Below are 21,346 nucleotides of genomic sequence, written 5' to 3'. Positions count from 1 at the left end.
CAAGACGCACTCCCCCAAGTCTCTTCTCTTCTCGAACTATTCTTTGATATGTCGAGTTAAGATCAGGAAGCACCTCCAAACCAATAATGTTAGCGCAGACATTGCTAAACCTTGTTTCATCTAGCCCCATAAGAAACTGATGAACCTTTTCCTCTTCATATTCCTTGACATACACGTCAGCCGCATCACACATACACTTAGGAATCGGCTTGCAACTCAACAGCTCCTCCCACTTTTGAGATAATCTTCCAAAATAGTCCATAACACTGGATCCATCTTGTTTACATGAAGCCAACTCCGCCTTGAGCTGATGTACACGTACAGCGCTCCCCACCGAGAAGCGTTTCTTCAGCTCCGACCACATCTTGCACGCATCAGGAGAGAAGGGAACCGTTGATCGCAACACCGGAGAGATCGAGGCCCTGATCCACCCCACGATCATGGAGTTCACTGTTCTCCACATCTCAGCTTCCACCGGCTTCTCCGTTTCATCTGGAATCTTCAAGCTTCCATTGACAAACCCTATTTTTCGCTTGGCACGCAAGGCGTTTTCGAGTTCTAACGCCCACTCAGCATAGTTCTCCCCTGTGAGCACCACATGAGAGATCGAAGTTGCTGGATTGTCCGCAGGTGCAAGATAATACGGGGACATTCTTCCTTCATGATCAGAAGTTGATGAACTCACTAGATCTTTTCCACTCATATCTTCTTCTCTTGTCAAATACCAACAAAGAAATTTACTTGATTTTCTTCTGGCTCTGATACCATGAAAGACAAGAGAAAGACTTGAATAATAACTTGTTCTTTACTTCGTATCACGTTACATCATATATATACAACACGATATTGAGATCTTCTCATATCTACTTGGACTTATCTATAACAATATGTCCTTATCTCTTATATAGATTTGGATCTAGTATAAGTATTTATCTAAAAACAGGATCCACAAACTTATATGGTCAGAACTAAACTTATTCCTACGAGGAATGTTTTCGATAGTGCATAACTCATTATAGTTTATATGCTAACTGTAAGTGTTTCTGCTGACGGTTTGATGATTTACTTGTCATAACACACAACTATTGAACTGCCAATGCTAAACTTATTTCAAATTCTTACATAAAAATGAACAAAATAAGATTCGATTTAAAAAATGTTGTAGTATATAAATTTTGTATGCTTATATATGATTTTTGGTTATGTTGCCAATATATTCAACAAGGCTCGTTATCTCCTAGTTAAACACAGTTTACAACATTTCCACTACAAAACTCCATTTTTATTCCACAATGTAGTGAGTAATTTTATAATAGAGCTGAGTTTACTCTAACTCTATTCAAAAAATTATACTGAAAAGAGAGCGCTGAACAGAAAATAAAATAATTATTTCATTTATGAAAAAAAATGATTATTTCATTTATGGAATAAAAAATGATTATTTCATTTATGAAAAAAATGATTATTTCATTTATAAAGTAAAAAATAAAATGATTGAAATATTTTTTTTCTCCAATTTCTGTTTTATATTAAATTATGGAATATGATTAGAGATTTCTTTATGCCGTCCAAATTGATGATGGCATGGCAGAGTTTAGTCCATTATATTAGTAACTTTTACTTTATTAAAAACTGTCTACTCATTCATATTTTAATAATCTATTTTGTGATGGGTTGAATACCTTTAATTTATACTCCCTCGTTTCACTTTATTTGTCGTTTTAGACTTATGCACACGGATTAAGAAAACGTTTAATTTGTACATTTTCAAAATAAAAACATCATTACCCATACACCTAACCATATTTCAACCAATTAAAAAATAAATAGAAAAATCTTATTAATAAATGTTGCATTGAAATCATAAAACGACACTTATTTTGAAACGAAAATTTTTTTCCATAACGACATTTAAATTGAAACAGAATGAGTAGTTTTAATGATATTTTCTAGACAAAAACTAGTTTTTTTAGCCTGATAACAAGTTCCAACCCATTAATAATGCTGTTTCAGTTTCATACTTTGTTCATAGTTCAAGAACAATTGGACGGCCTATGATCCTAGTTTTTGTTTTTAACAAACAAAGTGGTCTTTGTCGGTGACGAATCTTATAGGAAAATGATATCAGCGAAAAAAATCTTGTGGAAAAGAGCATGATATAGTAAGCTCTTTATAGAAAAGTTAGTAGAAAGAAAGAAAGTTAAAATGATATTTTCTATAAATAAACCAAGATTGTTTGTGTCAGCGACTCAGTGTTGTGATCCAGAAAAATCATGATTGAAATTTTAAGGGAAATTACCCCATATATACATAAAGAAAAACCACAAATTTACTATCTAACCAAAATACCCATTTCTCCTCATTTATCATCCTATCTCTCTCTAACTTCTCACTAGAAATCTAATTATACCTATGTGAACATAGTCAAAAAAAATTTTATAAGTTCACATAGTCAAATTTGGTTAGCCATTTAGCCTATTGTTGTTAAAAAAGAAAAGAATAGCCTAATTTTAGTGTGGTAGGTGAACCACTCAAATCCATTCAAATATATATACTCTTATGGGAGCTGTATCATATTTTCAAAATTGTAAGAGAATCGGGAAATAGTACTCTTCTCTTACTCTTTCTTTCGAGTTTAGTAAATGATAATTAATAGTATGATTGGTCCAGTAAACCGACCCAAGTGAGCCAGTAAACGTGTAGTTTTAGTGGTCATACTTCTTTTTAACCGATATTTTAGATAATTACTTTCAACACTTTTTTCTAATCAATCCATTAACCTGAATATATACTTAAAAATTCCAATTGATATAACACTTCAAAAAATCTTTCTACAGGGAAGAAACAAAAAATAATATGCAATTTTAATTCTTTGTCAACACAGTCATCATATCAATGATTTTAGAATTACGGCTATAACTCCAAGCATTATGGTACAAGATCAAATAATATGATATAAAGTACCATCTGCAAATATAGTATTAAAGTGATATTATATACAACTAGGGGATGTCCGCGCTTCGCGCCGAATATTGTTTTATTGTTAATAAGTATGAGTTTTCTGGATGATATAATTATATAGCCGTCTTTATTTGTTAAAAGTATTATTTGTATTTTTACTGTATTATGTAGTAGTAAGTGATATGTTAATATATTTTGTGTTTGTTTTTTCAATAATGTGTTGTCGTGTATATAATAGTATTTGTTAGTGGTGACGTGAGCATCTCATATAAAGCATATTTAATTTCAATAACTTTGCATTTATATATTTGTTGATTCTAAGATTAACGATTTAAGAGTCAAAATTATATTTTATTGTCTTTTCAAAATTTTGAACATTATTTTTTTGACATGTTTTTTGCCATATCTCTATATTTTGACCTTACCTATCACCATCTTTGTATTTCGTTTACCTCACCGGTGCTTCTCCCAGGAATGATTGTTATGTTTTGGAGTAGAGTTCTTATTGTCCGTCTTGTCCTGTGAGATTATCTCATATTTGTTGTAGGTCAGGTCTTTGAGTTACAAGTTGTGCGGTTGTTTCTCACTGCATTGTAGGTTGTTTCGGTCAATATTGATTGCTCCTCTTCTTCCTTAAATTTTGGCTGATGTCGGAGACTGCATATTCTTGGGTTGGGTCAGAGTTTAGGCGTCGTTGATGTTTTTTCCTTGTCGTTGGCTTGACGTCGATGGTCCCTGCTCGTCTTAGTTTTAAAATTTTGTTTTTTTTTGTGATCTACCTTCTTTTATCTCTTTCATAGCTTGAGTACGGCTCTACGGTTTGCTAATTTCATTTTGTTTTCCATTCCCCCGTTGTTCTCTCATCTCGTTGCAGTTTTCATTGCTGTTCGCATCTCTAGTAGCTCTCATTTCTGCCATGTTTGCCACTCTAGGTTTGGATAGTGTTTTCCTCCGTGTATGCTCGGTGGGCTTGGAAGGTTGTTTATGGTATCAAGCTTGAGCTCTGGTTTCTCGGTGGTTGGCTTCAATTCTCGCTCCCTCAAGTTGTTTCTTTTCTTTCCATGTTTCCCTTGGTATAGGCGTACGGAGTGAATCTCATGGAGATTTGGTCCTTTTTATCTAGAGTTTTGTGGTTCTTCGCTGGCATAGGCGTCTTGCTTTAATTTGTGAGGTGCTTCTTACCTCTTAGCTGGTGGCTGGGCTTTTGGGGCTTTAGGCATGTGTCTTTCTACTTCGTGCTGACTTTGGCATTTTGGTCATTATTTTTCTTCTGACTTGCTTTTTTGGTTCTTTGCGTTGGTACTCTATCACACACATTTGTGTTCGGAGGATTGCTTTGTCTCAGATTTTATCTTTTTGCTTTTTTTTTTCTGACTTCTAATTATTTTAGCTAAAACACTATGTAGTAAGATGAGATAATTTAGTCTTCATTCTTAATCTCTTTTCAGTTTTGGACCTTTATCGAGTTAGTATTATTATGGAATTTTACCATTTTTTGTGGTTGTGGAGGTTTTAGGTTTAGACCATATGTTGTGCTCTAGTTTCTTCTTCTTAGTTTAGTTATTTTATGAGTTTTAATAGTGAAATAAATATTTAATTTGTAAATTAAAAAATAGAAAATAGTAAAAAATAATAAATAGTGAAAGTTAATATTATTTTTAGTTGTTCATAAATTAAATATTTAAAATTATTTATATTATTTTACTTATTTCTTTATTCATCTTGAATTTTACTGACCAATAAAATAATTATCAAATTTCATATAAAGATTCTTTATGCGAGAACGATTAGATAACTAAAATTCTTAGAAATTCTATCAGACTCGAAAATTTCGTTTTCTTTTGTTATTTGCTTATTCATTCTAATTTTCTGAGTTTTTGCATTATTCAAGTTCTATCGGTAATTTTTTAAGATAACAAACATATAAATTTTGATGAAAAAATAAAAGAGGACACGTGGCAGCAAACCCCCCTGCCATTGTCAGAAGAAGGGAAAATGTCTGCTTTATATATAAAGATTAGTGTTGGAAACAATATTCTGTTCAGATTTTACACTTGTTTCGTTTTCTTGTGTCGACATGTGGAAGTCGATAATATTAGTTACGAAAATTGGTTCTTTCCATGTTTGTTAAATAACGAAAACATACTCAGCCTACCAGATCGTTCAGAGAGACACTGCAGAGACGAAGAAGCAAACAAACAAAAAAATGGCGTCAAGAAGAGTATCTTCAATGCTCTCTCGCTCCTTCATGTCCTTGCCCTCGCTGTTCGCTCTTAGAGGTATATAAATATACATGTATCTGATGCGATCCATTTTTGTATGTGATCGCTTCTCAGAGTCCGATCGGGCTCTGTTCATATGTGACATCTTAACGTCTCTACGGCGATCGAGAGACTCTTAAATCAATATGTTTCGTTTTGAAATAGTGCTTAATTGATTCTCCATTTTACCCTTGATCTGATATGAATCTCAACTCTCGTTTTTTGTATCCTTCAGGCAAACACCACAACACGAACAGAGGAGTTTACGGATACAGCAACGTCGCTGCAGCCGAAGACACGATCACTCCGCCTGTGAAAGTAGAGCACACACAGCTCTTAATCGGCGGAAAGTTCGTTGATGCAGCCTCAGGTCACATATTTTGAGTCCGGTCACCCTAATTGGTTTTGAGTTACAAGTCCAAAAAATTTAAATACATTTTAAACGCGTAAATATATAGAGTCCTGATTGTTACATTTAAATTGAATGATGATGATCGTTTGCAGGAAAGACATTCCCAACTTTGGATCCAAGAACTGGAGAAGTGATCGCTCAGGTGGCTGAAGGTGATGTGGAAGACGTGAACCGTGCGGTTTCGGCTGCACGCAAGGCCTTTGATGAAGGACCATGGCCTAGAATGACAGCTTATGTAAAACACAAAAAGAGAGTTCCCTTTTGGTGTTTATAAGATATCACAAAACATATAGTTTAATGACTTATCTAGTTTGATTAATAATTTTCTTCAGGAGAGATCAAAGATACTACTTCGCTTCGCTGACTTGGTCGACAAACACAACGACGAGATTGCTGCTATTGAGACTTGGGACAATGGGAAGCCTTTTGAACAGTCTTCCAAGATTGAAGTTCCTATGCTCGCTAGGGTGTTCCGTTACTATGCTGGTGAGTGAAAACCAATGACAAAATCACTAATGTATATTGTGGGATGATTTGTATCTTATTGAGTTGTGTGGGTTGGTGAGTTTGTCAGGTTGGGCAGACAAGATCCATGGAATGACGGTTCCTGGAGATGGTTCACACCATGTGCAGACACTCCATGAGCCTATTGGAGTCGCTGGACAGATCATCCCATGGAACTTCCCTCTTCTCATGCTTTCTTGGAAACTTGGACCAGCTTTGGCTTGCGGTAACACCGTTGTCCTCAAGACGGCTGAGCAAACTCCTCTCTCCGCTCTTCTTGTTGGAAGACTACTTCACGAGGTAACTATGTACTCTTTGTTTTTTACTTTTATTGAAATCTTTGTACAAATATTATCATTTACAAATCATTTAATAATATCTATTACCTGCTTTGACAGGCTGGACTTCCGGAAGGAGTTGTGAATATAGTGTCTGGATTTGGTCCTACAGCTGGTGCAGCCATAGCTAGTCACATGGACATTGATAAGGTTTAAAAGACTAACCTCGAAAACATCTTTGTGTGACCATGCGATCAAAAACATTCAATAGTTTAAAAGATCTGACTTCTGTAGAATTTTAGATAAATCCTCTGCCCTCTACAGGTTGCTTTCACCGGTTCTACTGATGTGGGAAAGATTATTCTTGAGCTGGCTTCAAAAAGCAACCTTAAGGCAGTGACTCTTGAGCTTGGAGGCAAGTCCCCGTTCATTGTATGTGAAGATGCTGATGTGGATCAGGCCGTTGAGCTCGCTCATTTCGCTTTGTTCTTTAACCAGGTATCTTCACTCATAAAAACATCTGTACTTGTTCTTTTTTTTTTTTTTTGAATCAATGCCTTCCTGATAAACTCTTTTGGCTAACTCGCAGGGACAATGCTGCTGTGCTGGCTCGCGTACGTTTGTACATGAACGTGTGTATGATGAGTTTGTTGAGAAAGCTAAAGCTCGCGCAATCAAACGCGCTGTTGGAGATCCCTTCAAGTCTGGCATTGAGCAAGGTCCCCAGGTAGAAGAATCATTACATGATGTAACCGTGACCATACTCTCTCAGTGAAAGACAAAACAGCTTTACGAAATTCTTAACTTGTTTGGGGGCCAAACAGGTGGACTCGGAGCAGTTCAAGAAAATCCTCAAGTACATTAAACATGGAGTTGAGAGTGGAGCTACCTTACAAGCAGGTGGTGACCGGTTTGGTTCCAAGGGTTACTACATTCAGCCCACTGTCTTCTCAGACGTCAAAGTAAGTAAACAGAACATTTCCCTTAAACAACTCAATTACCGTCAAATTCTTACAAAAGTTCATTAATATACTTGGCAGGACGACATGCTCATAGCAACAGACGAGATCTTCGGACCGGTTCAAACCATACTTAAATTCAAGTACAGATCTAATAATACTAAACCAAACATCTCATCTATGTGTTGACATATTCTGATAAAACCATAATAATGGCTATTGATGTTTCATAGGAATCTGGATGAGGTTATTGCCAGGGCTAACAACTCTAGGTATGGTTTAGCTGCTGGAGTGTTCACTCATAATCTGGACACGGCGAATCGGCTGATGAGAGCGCTCAGGGTTGGAAGCGTTTGGATAAACTGTTTCGATGTGTTTGATGCCACAATTCCATTCGGAGGGTACAAGATGAGTGGCATTGGAAGAGAGAAAGGTATCTACAGTCTCAACAATTACTTGCAAGTCAAGGCTGTTGTCACTGCCATCAAGAACCCGGCTTGGCTCTAAACCAAACCAAACCAGGTATCTCTCCCTTAATAAGCTGGACTTATTCTTATTTTCCGAGGTTGGTTAATAAAGGATTTAACACTTATGATGATGATAAATTTATCTTCAGCTCATTTACACATGAAGCTACATAAAAATGTGTGATTTGTAAAACATTTCTTGATATATTCATCTTTTTTCTTCTTCCTGTGACTGATATAACATCCATCATTTATCTGTGACATTTGAGAATAAACTACTTTTTATAACCTTGACTAACAATAATAGAATCCATGAACAAATTTCTCTATAACAAGTGGAAACAATATGAAAAAAAAGATATCAGTGTCTGCACTTGTATGATTCAAGGATTCTTCATTTTGATTCTGAGCTTTCTAGTGATTTGTGATGCTTTTGGATGTACTGGTCGTCTTGTGTTATCAGCAGACTGTTCTGCTTCCACCCAGTTTACAACTCGGAGAATTAAAGACTGTGGAACCTTCTTAACATCTGCATCACCTGTTCCTTTACTCTTCTTCATCCCTTTCTCTAGAGCCTTCTCTATAAACTCCATGAACCAGTTTGCAGCTTCGTTCTCTATCTCTTTAGCCAACCTAACTGTGTTTCCTAACCCGGAAAGAGGAGGAGATGCTGATGGGTTCTTGTTCTCATTGTTTGATCTCAATTTCTTATGGTTTTGCTGCTGCTGCTTCAGGGCAGTAGTTCTTTTCTTTGATGCTGTTTTCTCGTGATCAATAGAGTTATGCTGGATTTCGTTAAGTATGGAAGACGACCCATCCTCAGATTTATTCTCGTTAGCTGCTTCAATGGACGCTATTTCGGTCATGGTTTCAGATATCTGCTTGTGAAACTCCAAGAACTTCTCAAAGCACCCAGCTGGACAATCAGCTTTTGCTGATTTGCTCAGGTTGGCTAATGTCCTGTGTTTTTCCCAAGAACTTAATCACATTTTCAAACTCAAAATCATACAACGAAAATAACAGAAGAGAGATTCAGTTGTGTACTTAAGATGACGAACAACTGTTTCAGTGACTGTAGCTTCTCTTAATGCCTGAAGAGCTATCTTCTGAGCCGTCTCTCGCTGCTGCATAGCTTCCTGTGCACATAGTATCACCAAAAACATTATTAAATACAGGTAAAATACGACCACATAAGAGTTTGTCACTCTTTGACTGCAAACAATGAATCAACATTAGTGCAAAAGGGAAATGAATCACCTTGCTCAATGTGCTGAGTCTTCCAGTTAGAGTCGAAATCTTCTCTTGTTTTTCCATCTTACTATACTTTGGAAAAGCCAATTTCGAAGTAGACTTTGGAGCATCTCTTTCATCTTCCACCAAAGCAGCAGCTGCGGTAGCTCGTCTAGTGCGTACACTCGGAGGAGGTGAGTTGCTTGTCTTTGCCTGCCAAAAAAAGAAAAACTCCATTTTTAAAACTCTCTCTTTTAAGCACAAGCCAAGGAGAGAGAAACTCAAGAACAAAATGCACCACATACAGAGGGTTTAAAAGGACTAAAAAGAGCAGAAGAAACAAAGCTCTTCGCCGTCTCTCTATCGCAAACACTTATACTTCTCGGAAACTTCGAAGAACTCGATGGAACAACAACACAGCTCTTCCTCATCACCGAACCAGGACTCTCTCCTCTCAAAATTCCTCCTCCATAAGAACACCTAACACCACCTGGTGACCTCCCTCTCGTCACCACCCTCTGCTTCGCCGGAGTGCACTGATCAAAATCCAAAGACGCAGGCTTTAACACCAAAACGTCTCCGTTCAGATCCCAAGAGCCTCTCCCACGTTCATTCTTAGTCTTCCCTCCTCCTCTTGCGCAGCTCATCAACGGCTCGGGAGTCCCGAGCAGAGGATGCCTTCCAGGGATGGGCCTAGCGCCTTGAACGATCGGAACAGGGGTCCCCGGATCGAGCCTATCGACGTAGATGAACTGGCCGAGCTGCATCTTGTTGCTGAGAACGACGTCGTTTTGGTCAGAAGGAAGGCTGACGTAGATGGAGTGAGAAGAGTCGGTGACTTTTATGAAAAAGCCTTGTTTGGGTAAGAGATTCTTCTCGTCGAGATCGATGGGGACAATGTCTGTGACTTGTAGTAGAGAGCTTCTGTGTTCTCTGGTCGGTTTAACTCCGGTTTTCATACCGTCGATTAGCTTCTGAAGGATTCCAGGTGCTAAAGCCGCCATTGTTGTCGAGATTGAGATGATGAAAATTTCAAGAAATGGGGTTTGGTTTGCAGAGAGCCAACGGTAAGTGTACTTTGAAGGAGGAAGGGGAAGATAATAAAAGCAAGTTTTTGAATAAATAATAAAAGAAAATATATTTTTTTTGTTGGACGTTGTGAGCAACGGTCGAATTGGTGTGGTAGGTCTGTGTATTGTATCGTTTTTTTATTACTAGTATTATTGTATTTGATTTGTGTAGTTAGTATAGTTAATCATCGGCAGGATCTTCTTGGTTTTATACACTTTTCTCTGATCCATTTATTGACTAATTACCAATTGACTTTACTTTATGAGTTGACTCTGTTTATTCTTCAACAAATTGCACAATTGGTAGTATATCCGTTTCAAGAACAACTCGTAAACAATAATGATGAGATTTGGTGAACTGGTTAACTATATCTATCTGTCAATCAGGTTATGAAAAATAAAGATTGGCTGACTAACCTTTTTAATTAGTAGTTTACATGAAAGTTAGTGGCTGGTAGTTCAAACTTTGACCAACCCTGAACAGACTTTTTTTTTATGTTCGGCAACAAATATTAGTTTTAGAAATATCATCATTCGGTTCATTTTGGCATTCGTAAACTCGGTTTAGTCCGATTTGTTTTAAAAAAATAAAATAAATTAAGAATCCATATAAAAACCAAGTTAATTTCATTTTGTACCGGTTTTAGCTCAATTTGCTTCGAACAGTATATGCTTGACTGCTTGAGAACTTATTGCCTCGACTTCTATTAGGTTTTGAAGTGTACCAAACGTCTGCTCCTACACAGCGGCGTCCAGAAATGCTAGGGCCATAAATATTTTTTGTAAGGTTTTAACAAAATTTTTTTTACAATTTTGGAGATTGTTTTTAGTGAAAATTTTTAATTTTTTTTTGAAGATTGTAGGTTAATGTTTCATTTTGCTATGCTCAAGATCACCCCTGTTCCTACGCTGACTAAGAACATATGTTTTTATCTTTTCTTGTGGTCTGCGGTGTGGTCTCTGTAGAACATTCTCTCCCTGTCTAGAATAACAATAATATTGCACATAAGTCTTAACAATTATGTTGACATTGCAAAACAAAGGCTGTAACAAAATCCCAAATCAAAGCAACTTAACCCACAAAGCCCTGCATTCACTTTTATAGAGGCATTATCAGTCTTTCATAGCTTTGTGCAAGATAGAGTTATTAGGTTAACTGTAACGCCAACATCAACAGCTACGATTTACTTCCTTTATTAACACTGATCATCAGTTTCTCTAGCCGGGAAAACAGAAGTATTTCGAGTATTTTTGTCACTCATTCGACAGCATTGACAAGCTCATACTCGATAAGGGACATGTTGGTGTCTTCTTTAACTTTGAAGCTGGCAGGCTCTGTGACTTCAACGCGACCCCACTTGTCTACAGCTAGCCTCATTGATCCTTTATACATGTCGATTTTTGCATTGCGTAGAGTTACAGTGGTTCCTTCTTTCATTAAGTCCACTACACAGAAAAACAAGTTTACATAACCAAAATCAAGATAACATGTAACAGTTCAATTATTCACTAGCCCGGGGATCACATACATTCCTAGCACTAATAGCACATATACAAATGTCAGTCTCTAAGATAAGTACCTTGGTCATTTCTTGCGGTGAAGACAACAATCCCAGTCTCGTCTCCGACAACGCATTCAGAAATGCGCATCTGGCGAGCCTGAGGACCACCTCCGGGACCTTTCTGTAACACCATCTTGGTGCTAACGATCTTAACGGTGACATTGTGTCCGCTAGTCCCAGGACGCAGCTGATCAACCTTAGTGAAAGCTGGCTTTCTCAACCCGGGTTTCGTGTCTGCCATTTTTCAATAAGAAGAGCCTGTAATGAAACAAAAAACACAAGTTCTTACCAATCCAAATGATCCAGTTTAGATAATAAATTGAGCAACAAGACACAAAAGTTATGAAAATAAACTGATCAATGAAGGAACATGAGATCACTTCAGAATATAGCAATAACTAGGAGCAATGCATGTAGTTCCTGGCACTTACCTTTGGATTGTTCGAAGGTTGAGACGACAGGATAGAGATAGATCTGATTCACGTCACATTCGATGAAAATGAATTCAGGGCGTGTGAGGAAACGGACGGTCGGTTTTTAAGCTCGGTCATCCACGTGTACACATCGTGCTTCTTTGTGCGCGGTTGTATGATCGATCATCATCGTGCCTAGGTGAACGTTCGTACTCGATTTTTATGTCCGTTTCAATTGATCGGCCTGTCAAGCCCAACCAACGTTTTGAAAACCGGATCAAACATTGATTCGGCATTGTAGTTAGGTTAATGGTCGGACCGGTTCAACCAAGTTATTAAATTTTAATTTTAGATTAAATAACTATATATGTATAATTATATAAACTATTTTTATAAAATGTATATCATTGATAGAATCTAAAAATGATATAAAAAGAAAATTTAAAACTTGAAAAATAATATTAAATATAATGAAAAATAATTTATTTAGATATTTGAAAAACAATATGAATTTTTTTAATGAAATATTTTTTAAATTTGCAGTTTTTTTTTATATTTTTAACTTAAATTTGAGAAAACAGGATTTTAATATCGAATCGGGTCACCGTTTTTAGCGAATTTCGTCGGTTTTTGACTGAGTTTACCGGTTTAACTCAATTTCGGTTTTTACTACAATTTCGGAACTGGTTAAAAGGTCGAGTCAAGGTCTGACCGGTCGGTCTTGTTTTCAAAACATTGAGCCCAACTAATATTTACAGCCCAATTTATATATTGATGAAACAAAAACGACACGTTCTTTTTGCTTATAATATTGAAAACAGCAACGGTCTCGTAATGAGAAGACAGACTACCCGCCGTTTGAATTCGTTATGGTTCTCGAATATCCGGATACAGAAACGCCACAACTTTTCTTATTAAAAGATTAAAACGACAACCACAGAAAACAGTGACCAATCAGAGAACGCCACGAGACATGGTAGTTGATTGAATTCGAATAAAAAGCAGAGGAAGCGAAAGAGATAAGCCGTTTCGTGAAATTAGCGGTAGACTGAAAAATGAACACTGCGCTTGCAACAACCACCGCCACAACTCCCGCGCTTCGCCGCGAGACACCTCCTCTCCGTCATTGTTCTCTCGCAAAACCGTCAGTTTTCCGATTAAACAGAGTAGGATTCAAATCCGGCGTGCAAACCATCGGGAAGTCATTACTGAGGATATCCGCGAGCAATCAGAGCGCTTCAGCGGCAGTTAACGTCGCGGCGGATACTTCAATTCCAAGCGAGATGAAGGCTTGGGTGTACAGTGAATACGGCGGAGTGGATGTTCTGAAGGTAGAGAGCAACATTGCTGTTCCGGTGGTTAACGATGATCAGGTATTGATCAAAGTTGTTGCGGCGGCTCTTAATCCCGTCGACGCAAAGAGACGGCAAGGAAAGTTCAAAGCCACCGATTCGCCTCTCCCGGTAAATTTAAGAAATATCTCTCCAATAAAAACTGAAAATTAATTTAACTTGGATGGGCTTTTTGACATTTGCTTCATGGGCCGGCCCTGCTCGCGGGCATAGAAGAAGATTTCAGATTCTTATTTTGAATTTTCGTTGTTGGACTGGAGCAGACGGTTCCTGGATACGACGTCGCAGGAGTAGTGGTGAAGGTGGGAAGCGCGGTGAAAGACTTCAAACAAGGAGACGAAGTATACGCAAACGTGAGCGAGAAAGCGTTGGAAGGACCGAAGCAATCCGGCTCTCTGGCGGAGTACACGGCCGTGGAAGAGAAGCTTTTAGCCTTAAAGCCTAAAAACATCGATTTCGCTCAAGCCGCGGGGCTTCCGCTTGCTATTGAAACCGCCGACGAAGGTCTCGTTAGGACGGAGTTCTCCGCCGGGAAATCAATTCTCGTTCTCAACGGCGCCGGAGGAGTAGGAAGCCTTGCGATTCAGGTTAAAAAAAAAAAAACCAATTCTCGTTTCTCAATGGTTCTTGATTGATTCCCTCACGTTTCGTATATGGAACACAGCTTGCGAAGCACGTCTACGGAGCTTCGAAGGTGGCTGCAACAGCGAGCACCGGGAAGCTAGAGCTGGTGAGAAGCTTAGGTGCTGATTTAGCTATTGATTACACCAAGGAGAACATTGAAGACTTGACTGAGAGATTCGATGTCGTCTTTGACGCCATTGGTAAGCAAACACGAAAACAAAATAACACATGAATGTAGTTTCTTGTACAAGTAATCAAGAACACTGTTTTTTTTGTTTTGTTTTGTCAAAAAGGGATGTGTGATAAGGCGGTGAAGGTGATAAAGGAAGGAGGGAAAGTTGTGGCCTTGACCGGAGCCGTCACGCCTCCTGGTTTCAGATTCGTTGTGACATCTAACGGCGATGTTCTGAAGAAACTGAATCCATACATTGAGAGTGGGAAGGTGAAGCCTGTGGTTGATCCCAAAGGACCTTTTCCATTCTCACGTGTGGCTGATGCTTTCTCATACCTAGAAACGAACCATGCCACAGGGAAGGTCGTTGTATATCCTATCCCTTGAGTTGCTTAAGTGTAGCCTTATTTATATGTTAAGCTAATTAAACAAGCGTCAAAAGTCGTTGTAGAGGGTTTTGAGTTATAAACTCATATGAATATGGAAACTAAAATGCTATTTATAGCTTTTTCATTACAGAGATCAAACGAGACTAGAGAAGACACAAAAGTAGTAAACATAGAGAAAACATGAGTAGGAATGTTTTAAGAAAAGGAAAAAGCAGGGGTGGTCTTGAAGTCGAGTTCCCAGAGATCAAACGTTCCTTTCACGAAATCGTAGTGAGCTCCTCTTAAGGCGAGCTTGTTCTTCACCACTCGCTCTTTCACAAATGGGTAAGACAACAGATTCCCTAAGGACACGTTCACGGCTTCCTGGAAATCCAAAGACAATCTCAGCTTTTACCTTCAAATTAAGACAGAGAAACGGAGCAAAGATTGTGTCTTTTTCTTATTAACTACCTTCTCACAGTAGCTACACTGATCGTTGAAGCTCAGATGTCCTGCTTGACCATGTTCTTTGCCGGTGTGCCGATCTGGACCCAGTTATCTATGAAGACGCTGCCATTATAAAGAATTTCAATAAAATTAGTGAACCAATCACCAAGAAACTGTCTCATGCTTGATCATGATATTGATTATATTAGCGTTTTGAGATTAGTTACTTCTTAGAAGGAGCAGCATCATCTTCAATGGACATGAGTCCCTTTATTCCACCACAACGGCTGTGACCAATCACCAGAGTAACGATTAATTAACAACATCATCTTCAATGGACATGATATCCCTCTAAGTAACGATTAATTAATTAACTACGTACGTTGAGGGCTGTAACTGGAAATTCAAGGGCTGCACCAACACCAGAGTGTTGCGTCTGCAAGTTTCCAAAGCTTAGTGTTATTAGTTTAGTTATTTAGTCACTAACAACTTGTGATGTTATGTAACTAGAGGGACATGTACATAATTTTTTTTAGTTAGGACGAACCTTGTCAAAAGGTGGCACCATGTTTGCAATGTTTCTAACGACAAATGCTTCCCCAGGTTTGAAATTCAAGATCTGAGTAGGGCTAACTCGTGAATCCGATCGAACAAGCAAACACCAGAAACTGCAAAAAAAAAAAAAAAAATTCACATTGTTAAAATGATCTCTTTCAAGTTGTCTTAATAGTTTTAGGGTTTTTAGTTTTTTATTTGCGTGTGTTCTATAGTATCATCACCACTAGTCATTATTGGATTAAACCTTATCTTCTGTTTCATACCCTTTTTGGCCACTTAAGAGTGAAATGAAGCTAGAAACGGAAACCACGCTAAAGGAGAAAAATAATAAAATAGATTGGCAAAATCTAAACCTTGGGGCTCTGGCCTTTGGCAAGTGCATTGTACAGAGATGGCTTCTTCCTGAAAATTGATGAAACCAATACATAAAATTATACATTTAATCATCAAGTTGAAGACTCGAGCTTTTATTTAACCAAGACACACGTTTATAAACATCCAGAAAACTTAAAATAAACCTTTTTGTCTAATGCCCTTTTGAGAATGTAACTAGATTAACATAAGTATTTAACTTTATAAGCACTATTATTAAATGTTGGGGAAAAGTGAAGTTTTATCAATATTAAAAGTACAATGAAATAGACGGATACGGAACTAGGAAGTAAACGTACAGATACTTGTGAGTCTTGAAATGGATAAATCCGGATTTGATTCGCTCTACTGCATCTGATGATTTGTTGGAATCAAGTTCCTCTAGCTCAACCGTTAACTTCTTGATCTTTGAGGCCGCCACTTTCCCGAGATCCGATTTCTTACTGCAGTTAACGTTTTAATATCAAACAAAATATAGAAGACAAACTGTAGGTTATCTATACAAAATAATTAATAATCAAGGTATATATGGGAGCCAAAATGATCATTCCACAAACTGTAAAATCCAAAATTCTAGATCTGCTTTGGGAGAGAAAGAGAGAGAGAGAGAGAGAGAGAGAGAGAGTGTGTACCTGAGAAGCCCTCCTAGTTTTTTAAGGGCATCTTCATACGTCTCCGTCAACATTTCCTTTCGTTTCTAAGACCAAAAAAATAAAGACTTTAGATAAGAAAATACAAGAAAACGTTTTGGAGAACTAATACTATAAGCATGTGTTAATGCGATAAGAATCGAAATAGATTAGTTGATTTTGTTCCTATTTTTGAACAAGTGAGAAAATAAAGAGAAGGAATGACTTTGTAACTACGGAGTTAACACTATCACAACCGAAGGAACGAAAACTAACTAACAACGTTTTAATTTAGACAAAGGTGAAACAGAAACATAGATCATAATTATGGTCAATCGAATCTATAGAACAAACACTAATGAATATTTAGTTTGTAGGCGGACCTTGGGAGGCGCTTTTGATAACAAACGATCTAGAGAGAGTGATACTTGAAAAAGTTTTACTTGCTTATCTAAAGAGATGGTCTATACTCCATTACTTATAGCCGGAGATCAGTGACATTTCATTACGCGGCAAAATTTTATATGCTTTCCACTTGTCATAGAGGGATTATTATAAAACATAACTTTTTGGGATAGACGCTTATTAAAGCAAAACAATGTAATTATGAAAAATATACAATTTAGCATGGAGGAAACAAAAACCTCCAAATTATAATATTTTGTTTTTTGAGAAGAAGGAAAATAGACGCCAGTGGTGAATTCATCATTTTTTCTCCTGTACAGTATTAGTTGGTCTTGATATTCAATCACTTTTACCTTTTCGTCAATGAAAACTAGGTAAGTCTCGATCTACGTAGGGATATATAGATAATATATATCATGGTAGAGGACCAAGACCAACTAAAATCGAGAACTCAATCGAGTGGTACTTGAGATGAATCAATATCAGAATTATGAAGATGCTAGCTATTATAGAATTGTCAAGTAAGACAGATAATATTATCAATTTATAAAAAAAATTATTTATGAAGAAAGCCAGTAATTTAACGTCAAAAGTTTTCATTCCTTGCGTTTAGTATTTTTTTCGTTCAAAAGGTCCAGCCACATTGAGATAAATCTCCTGCACAAATGACGCCTTTCTTAGCTATGAAAGTTTGGAAATTTCGATGTTGTAGACTGTATAGTGTTTTCCAAAAACTTTATGGTACCCAAGTGAAAAAGAAAAGAAAAACATTGTGAGATAGAGTAGTCTTGTGGAAAGCACGAAACATTTAAAACCTCTGCTCTATCGAACAATAAGATCTAATTCACGGTAAAACTTTGTTTTATTCCAGCAATTTTTCACTAGACTCGAAGAACCAACATTCTTTTGTGTCGTTCTTCTTAACATTTTTTCCATCTATACTTTTGGATATAAACCGAAGCTCATTGCTCTGATTTTGTCAATTAATTGCAGGAGTAAAGATAAGGAAAAAAATATTAATTTGAAGAAGGGAGAAAACGGTATTTTAATAATGGTTTGCAAGTAGTGCCAAATTCTTAATAATATCTCTTTCTATTCTTAACATTTTTTATCTTCCCATATTGCAATTACCACGTTAAAAACAAGTAATAAGATTAACAATAGTCATGGCAGAAAAGATAAGTATCGGTGAATTCAATAAGAATTAATCATCGGTAAAGGGATAACGTAAAAGAAAAAAAAAGTAATTTAACAAAAATAGACAAAAGTAACAATTTGTTTTTATTCAGGCCAACGGATATGACTGGATAAGTCAACTAACGTTGGCTGGTGGATCACGTTGCAAAAGGAAATAAACTACTATTATTTTCGTAAACGTAACTTTTTAAATCTAAAACACTTCATATATGTATTGATTTACATGTCTTTTAGGGAAAATCCAGCTAGTCAATCCAATACATTAAAAATCTGGGTTTGTTTTAGTTGAAGGCATTTATGCAGTAGCCAAAATCGTTAAAATCAGAGTAAGCGAATTCAAACTTACTAAAACGAGCATTTAAAATACTTTTAACCACCAAACTATAACCATTTGATAATTGTGAAAAATAAGTATTGGAATTACTGTTACGACTGGTTCTGCGTATATGGATGATGGACTCTTTTGTGTTAACCTCTTTGTGGTCAGATAATTAAAGGAAAAAGGAAATAGTTTGCACGTTATAGATATCTCTTATATATTAATTGAGAAACGTTACAATATTTTTTTGTACCCACATGTCATCACTAAAATGATTCTTAGAATCTTTAGAGAAATATGTTGGTCTATCTAATATATAATAAACTTTTTATTGAACTAACCATAAATATATTATTAATGTGCTTCATTATTTTCTTAAATAAAATTACGGAATTGCTTAATGTGGCTAATATATATATGACATTTAATGATTTTGAATAATAAATATTTGATAAAAATAAGTGTATCTTATATTTGTTTAATTTTAAACTATTAAAATAAATTAAACAACCATATTAACCATATAATAAAAATTTAGATTTTTTGTATATGTTATAATTAAATTTTTAAAAACAAATATAAATTACTAAAATAATTATTTGAATTTACTGTGACTAGGAAAAAATCTACTCTGGAAAGGTGCTAGGTTACACTTATATGATTATCTAATAGCGTTGACTTTCGTGGCTTGACTGTGTTAGGACATCTCCAACCTCACTCTATTTTTTACTTTAAAATAGAGTTTAGAGTAAAAATGCTCCAATGGTACTCTATTTCTCACTCTATAATAAAGTGAAAAATAGGTTTAATCCAGATATAGAGTAACTTATATTTTTTTTGTTCATCACTCTATTTTCTACTCTAAAATAGAGTACCATTGGAGCAAACTCAAACTCTATTATGGAGTTACTCTATTTTAGAGTAAAAAATAGAGTAAACCATTGGAGATGGTAACAGATAGAAAGACAAACCGGTTGAGAAATTTGTTTCAAAGACCAAAACTGGTTGAGAGATTTTTTTTTTTTTCTGAAAAACGGTGGAAAGATTTCTGATAGTATACAAAAATATGCGTTAATACGATACGATATAAAATATTGTTATGGCTCTGGAACTAAAACAACCAAATGAATCAAAAACTAACAATGGTTTCGTTTAGTCGAGAGAATAGAGCAGAGAGGATGAGTAAAATAAACTCATTCTTATTAATTCAACTACAATGTACAACTGATAGTATTTATACTCTATACAGGCTCGTGTACTCCTATATAACTCAATTTACATGTATACAATCAACATAAGCTGTACAATACATAGTATATGATAATAGAGAGATCATCGTCATGGTGAAATGGGAAGTATAAAGATTATTGAGATATTTTATTGACACATTGGACCTTGGTGTATTCGAAGCGACGGTCTAGAAACTGTTAGAGGTTGATTGTTTATGGTTTTTCAAACAGTTTTTGGTTTTTTGGTTTTTTGTTTTTTTTTAAACCAAAGTTTTACCAATCAAGATTTTGAGAAAATAAATTCTCTAGAATATAGGAAAACCAGCTTTTGTTATTAACTACCTATTTTCAAGCAAAAGCCAAAAACCATATTTTTTTTTGGTTTTCTCAACAATGCACGCTGGGCTTTGTATTTTTTTCTTATTAAGATATTTGTATATTTTATGTATTAATATAATAAAAATTAATAAGAAAAGACTAAAATGATAAAATAGTAAGTAATAAAATATTTTACATTTAATATATGATATGAAAATATAAAAAATTCTTATACCAAAGAATAAAATTAACATATTTTTTTAATTTCAGAATAAACCAAAATACATATTTTATGATTAATATATATAATTAATTTTTTATTTATTGATTTAGTATGTCACCTTTATTAAAAAATAATTTACATAAAAATCATATTAAAAACAATAATTAGATAAATAAAAAATCAAATTTAGAAGAACCAAATATTCACAGAATAATCACATAACTAATATCTAAAAAAAATCCAAATACTGCCATAAAAACTAATATTCTCAATGTATTATACAATTACTATATTGTAATTAATTTTTATATAATAATATTGCATAAATTTAATGCATTTTTACCATATTAAAAAATTTTAAGTCTGTTAATATAAAATGTAATTATTCATTTTCTATGATCATATACACTTTAAAAATCCAGATATCGATATTTATTTTGTAATACTGGAATTTCATAAATGTTATTCAATATTGCCATATTTTATAAAAATATAATTACATTTTATTTAGTTTGTTTTGAAATTTTAATTAGTTATATCGATATAAAATTAAATGTAATTATATATGTAGCTAGTAGTTTTTAATTTATAACATTTTTTGTTTTATATAATAATATATTTAATCACTATTCAAGCTTTTGAAAAAGATAAAATCTACTACAAAATCAAAAAACAAAAACTAAAATCTAAAAACCAAAATCCAGAAATTAGAAACTAAAATCTAAAAACCAAGGAAACAATCATCACCTTAAGTTTTTTCAAGCAAAAAAACTCTTCAATAGACACTAGTAAGTAATTTGATGGTCGTCCCCCTTCTCTGTACCTTGGAAAAACCCTAGCCGTCAAGAGAAAAAGAGAGATTTTTTTTTTAGTTTCAAACCAATGGTCGGAGGCTTCTATAGCTCCGACATCGGCTTGTTTGATTCGCTTTGCTTCTTTTTCTTTGATTTGATTTATTTTCTATCACTTGGTTTGTTTGATTGTCAATTTATTTTAAACCTGGCAACATTTTTTAT

The 21,346-nt window shown here is 35.4% G+C and overlaps 4 protein-coding genes and 1 pseudogene across 4 annotated transcripts; 2 read left to right on the top strand and 3 right to left on the bottom strand.

Annotated features, from left to right (window-relative positions):
• Positions 1 to 4,988: 4,988 nt before the first annotated feature.
• LOC106397452 (aldehyde dehydrogenase family 2 member B7, mitochondrial) lies at positions 4,989 to 8,069 on the top strand. The gene is made up of 11 exons (XM_013838035.3): positions 4,989 to 5,240; positions 5,458 to 5,592; positions 5,727 to 5,869; positions 5,967 to 6,120; positions 6,209 to 6,438; positions 6,537 to 6,626; positions 6,741 to 6,914; positions 7,006 to 7,143; positions 7,241 to 7,378; positions 7,457 to 7,518; positions 7,609 to 8,069. Exons 1-11 carry the CDS (start codon positions 5,168 to 5,170, stop codon positions 7,880 to 7,882), a joined length of 1,611 nt encoding a protein of 536 aa, XP_013693489.2. The 5' UTR covers positions 4,989 to 5,167; the 3' UTR covers positions 7,883 to 8,069.
• A 6-nt stretch (positions 8,070 to 8,075) lies between these two features.
• Positions 8,076 to 10,162, bottom strand: LOC125587800. The gene is made up of 4 exons (XM_048758992.1): positions 9,378 to 10,162; positions 9,100 to 9,285; positions 8,887 to 8,978; positions 8,076 to 8,802 (listed from the first exon to the last, which is right to left on the bottom strand). Exons 1-4 carry the CDS (start codon positions 10,074 to 10,076, stop codon positions 8,226 to 8,228), a joined length of 1,554 nt encoding a protein of 517 aa, XP_048614949.1. The 5' UTR covers positions 10,077 to 10,162; the 3' UTR covers positions 8,076 to 8,225.
• Positions 10,163 to 11,121: 959 nt separating this feature from the next.
• Positions 11,122 to 12,295, bottom strand: LOC106400801 (uncharacterized protein At4g28440-like). The gene is made up of 3 exons (XM_013841197.3): positions 12,136 to 12,295; positions 11,723 to 11,962; positions 11,122 to 11,588 (listed from the first exon to the last, which is right to left on the bottom strand). The coding sequence occupies exons 2-3, from the start codon at positions 11,943 to 11,945 to the stop codon at positions 11,401 to 11,403; spliced, it is 411 nt and encodes a 136-aa protein (XP_013696651.1). The 5' UTR covers positions 11,946 to 11,962; positions 12,136 to 12,295; the 3' UTR covers positions 11,122 to 11,400.
• Positions 12,296 to 12,874: 579 nt separating this feature from the next.
• LOC106400799 (NADPH-dependent alkenal/one oxidoreductase, chloroplastic-like) lies at positions 12,875 to 14,778 on the top strand. Its single transcript, XM_013841194.3, has 4 exons — positions 12,875 to 13,580; positions 13,733 to 14,056; positions 14,134 to 14,293; positions 14,387 to 14,778. Exons 1-4 carry the CDS (start codon positions 13,173 to 13,175, stop codon positions 14,650 to 14,652), a joined length of 1,158 nt encoding a protein of 385 aa, XP_013696648.1. The 5' UTR covers positions 12,875 to 13,172; the 3' UTR covers positions 14,653 to 14,778.
• LOC106398749 lies at positions 14,745 to 16,701 on the bottom strand (annotated as a pseudogene).
• Positions 16,702 to 21,346: the final 4,645 nt, after the last annotated feature.

The sequence above is a fragment of the Brassica napus genome, chromosome C5, assembly GCF_020379485.1.
Source record: "Brassica napus cultivar Da-Ae chromosome C5, Da-Ae, whole genome shotgun sequence".
Lineage (NCBI taxonomy): Eukaryota > Viridiplantae > Streptophyta > Magnoliopsida > Brassicales > Brassicaceae > Brassica > Brassica napus.
This window is presented reverse-complemented; position numbering and strand designations above follow the sequence as displayed.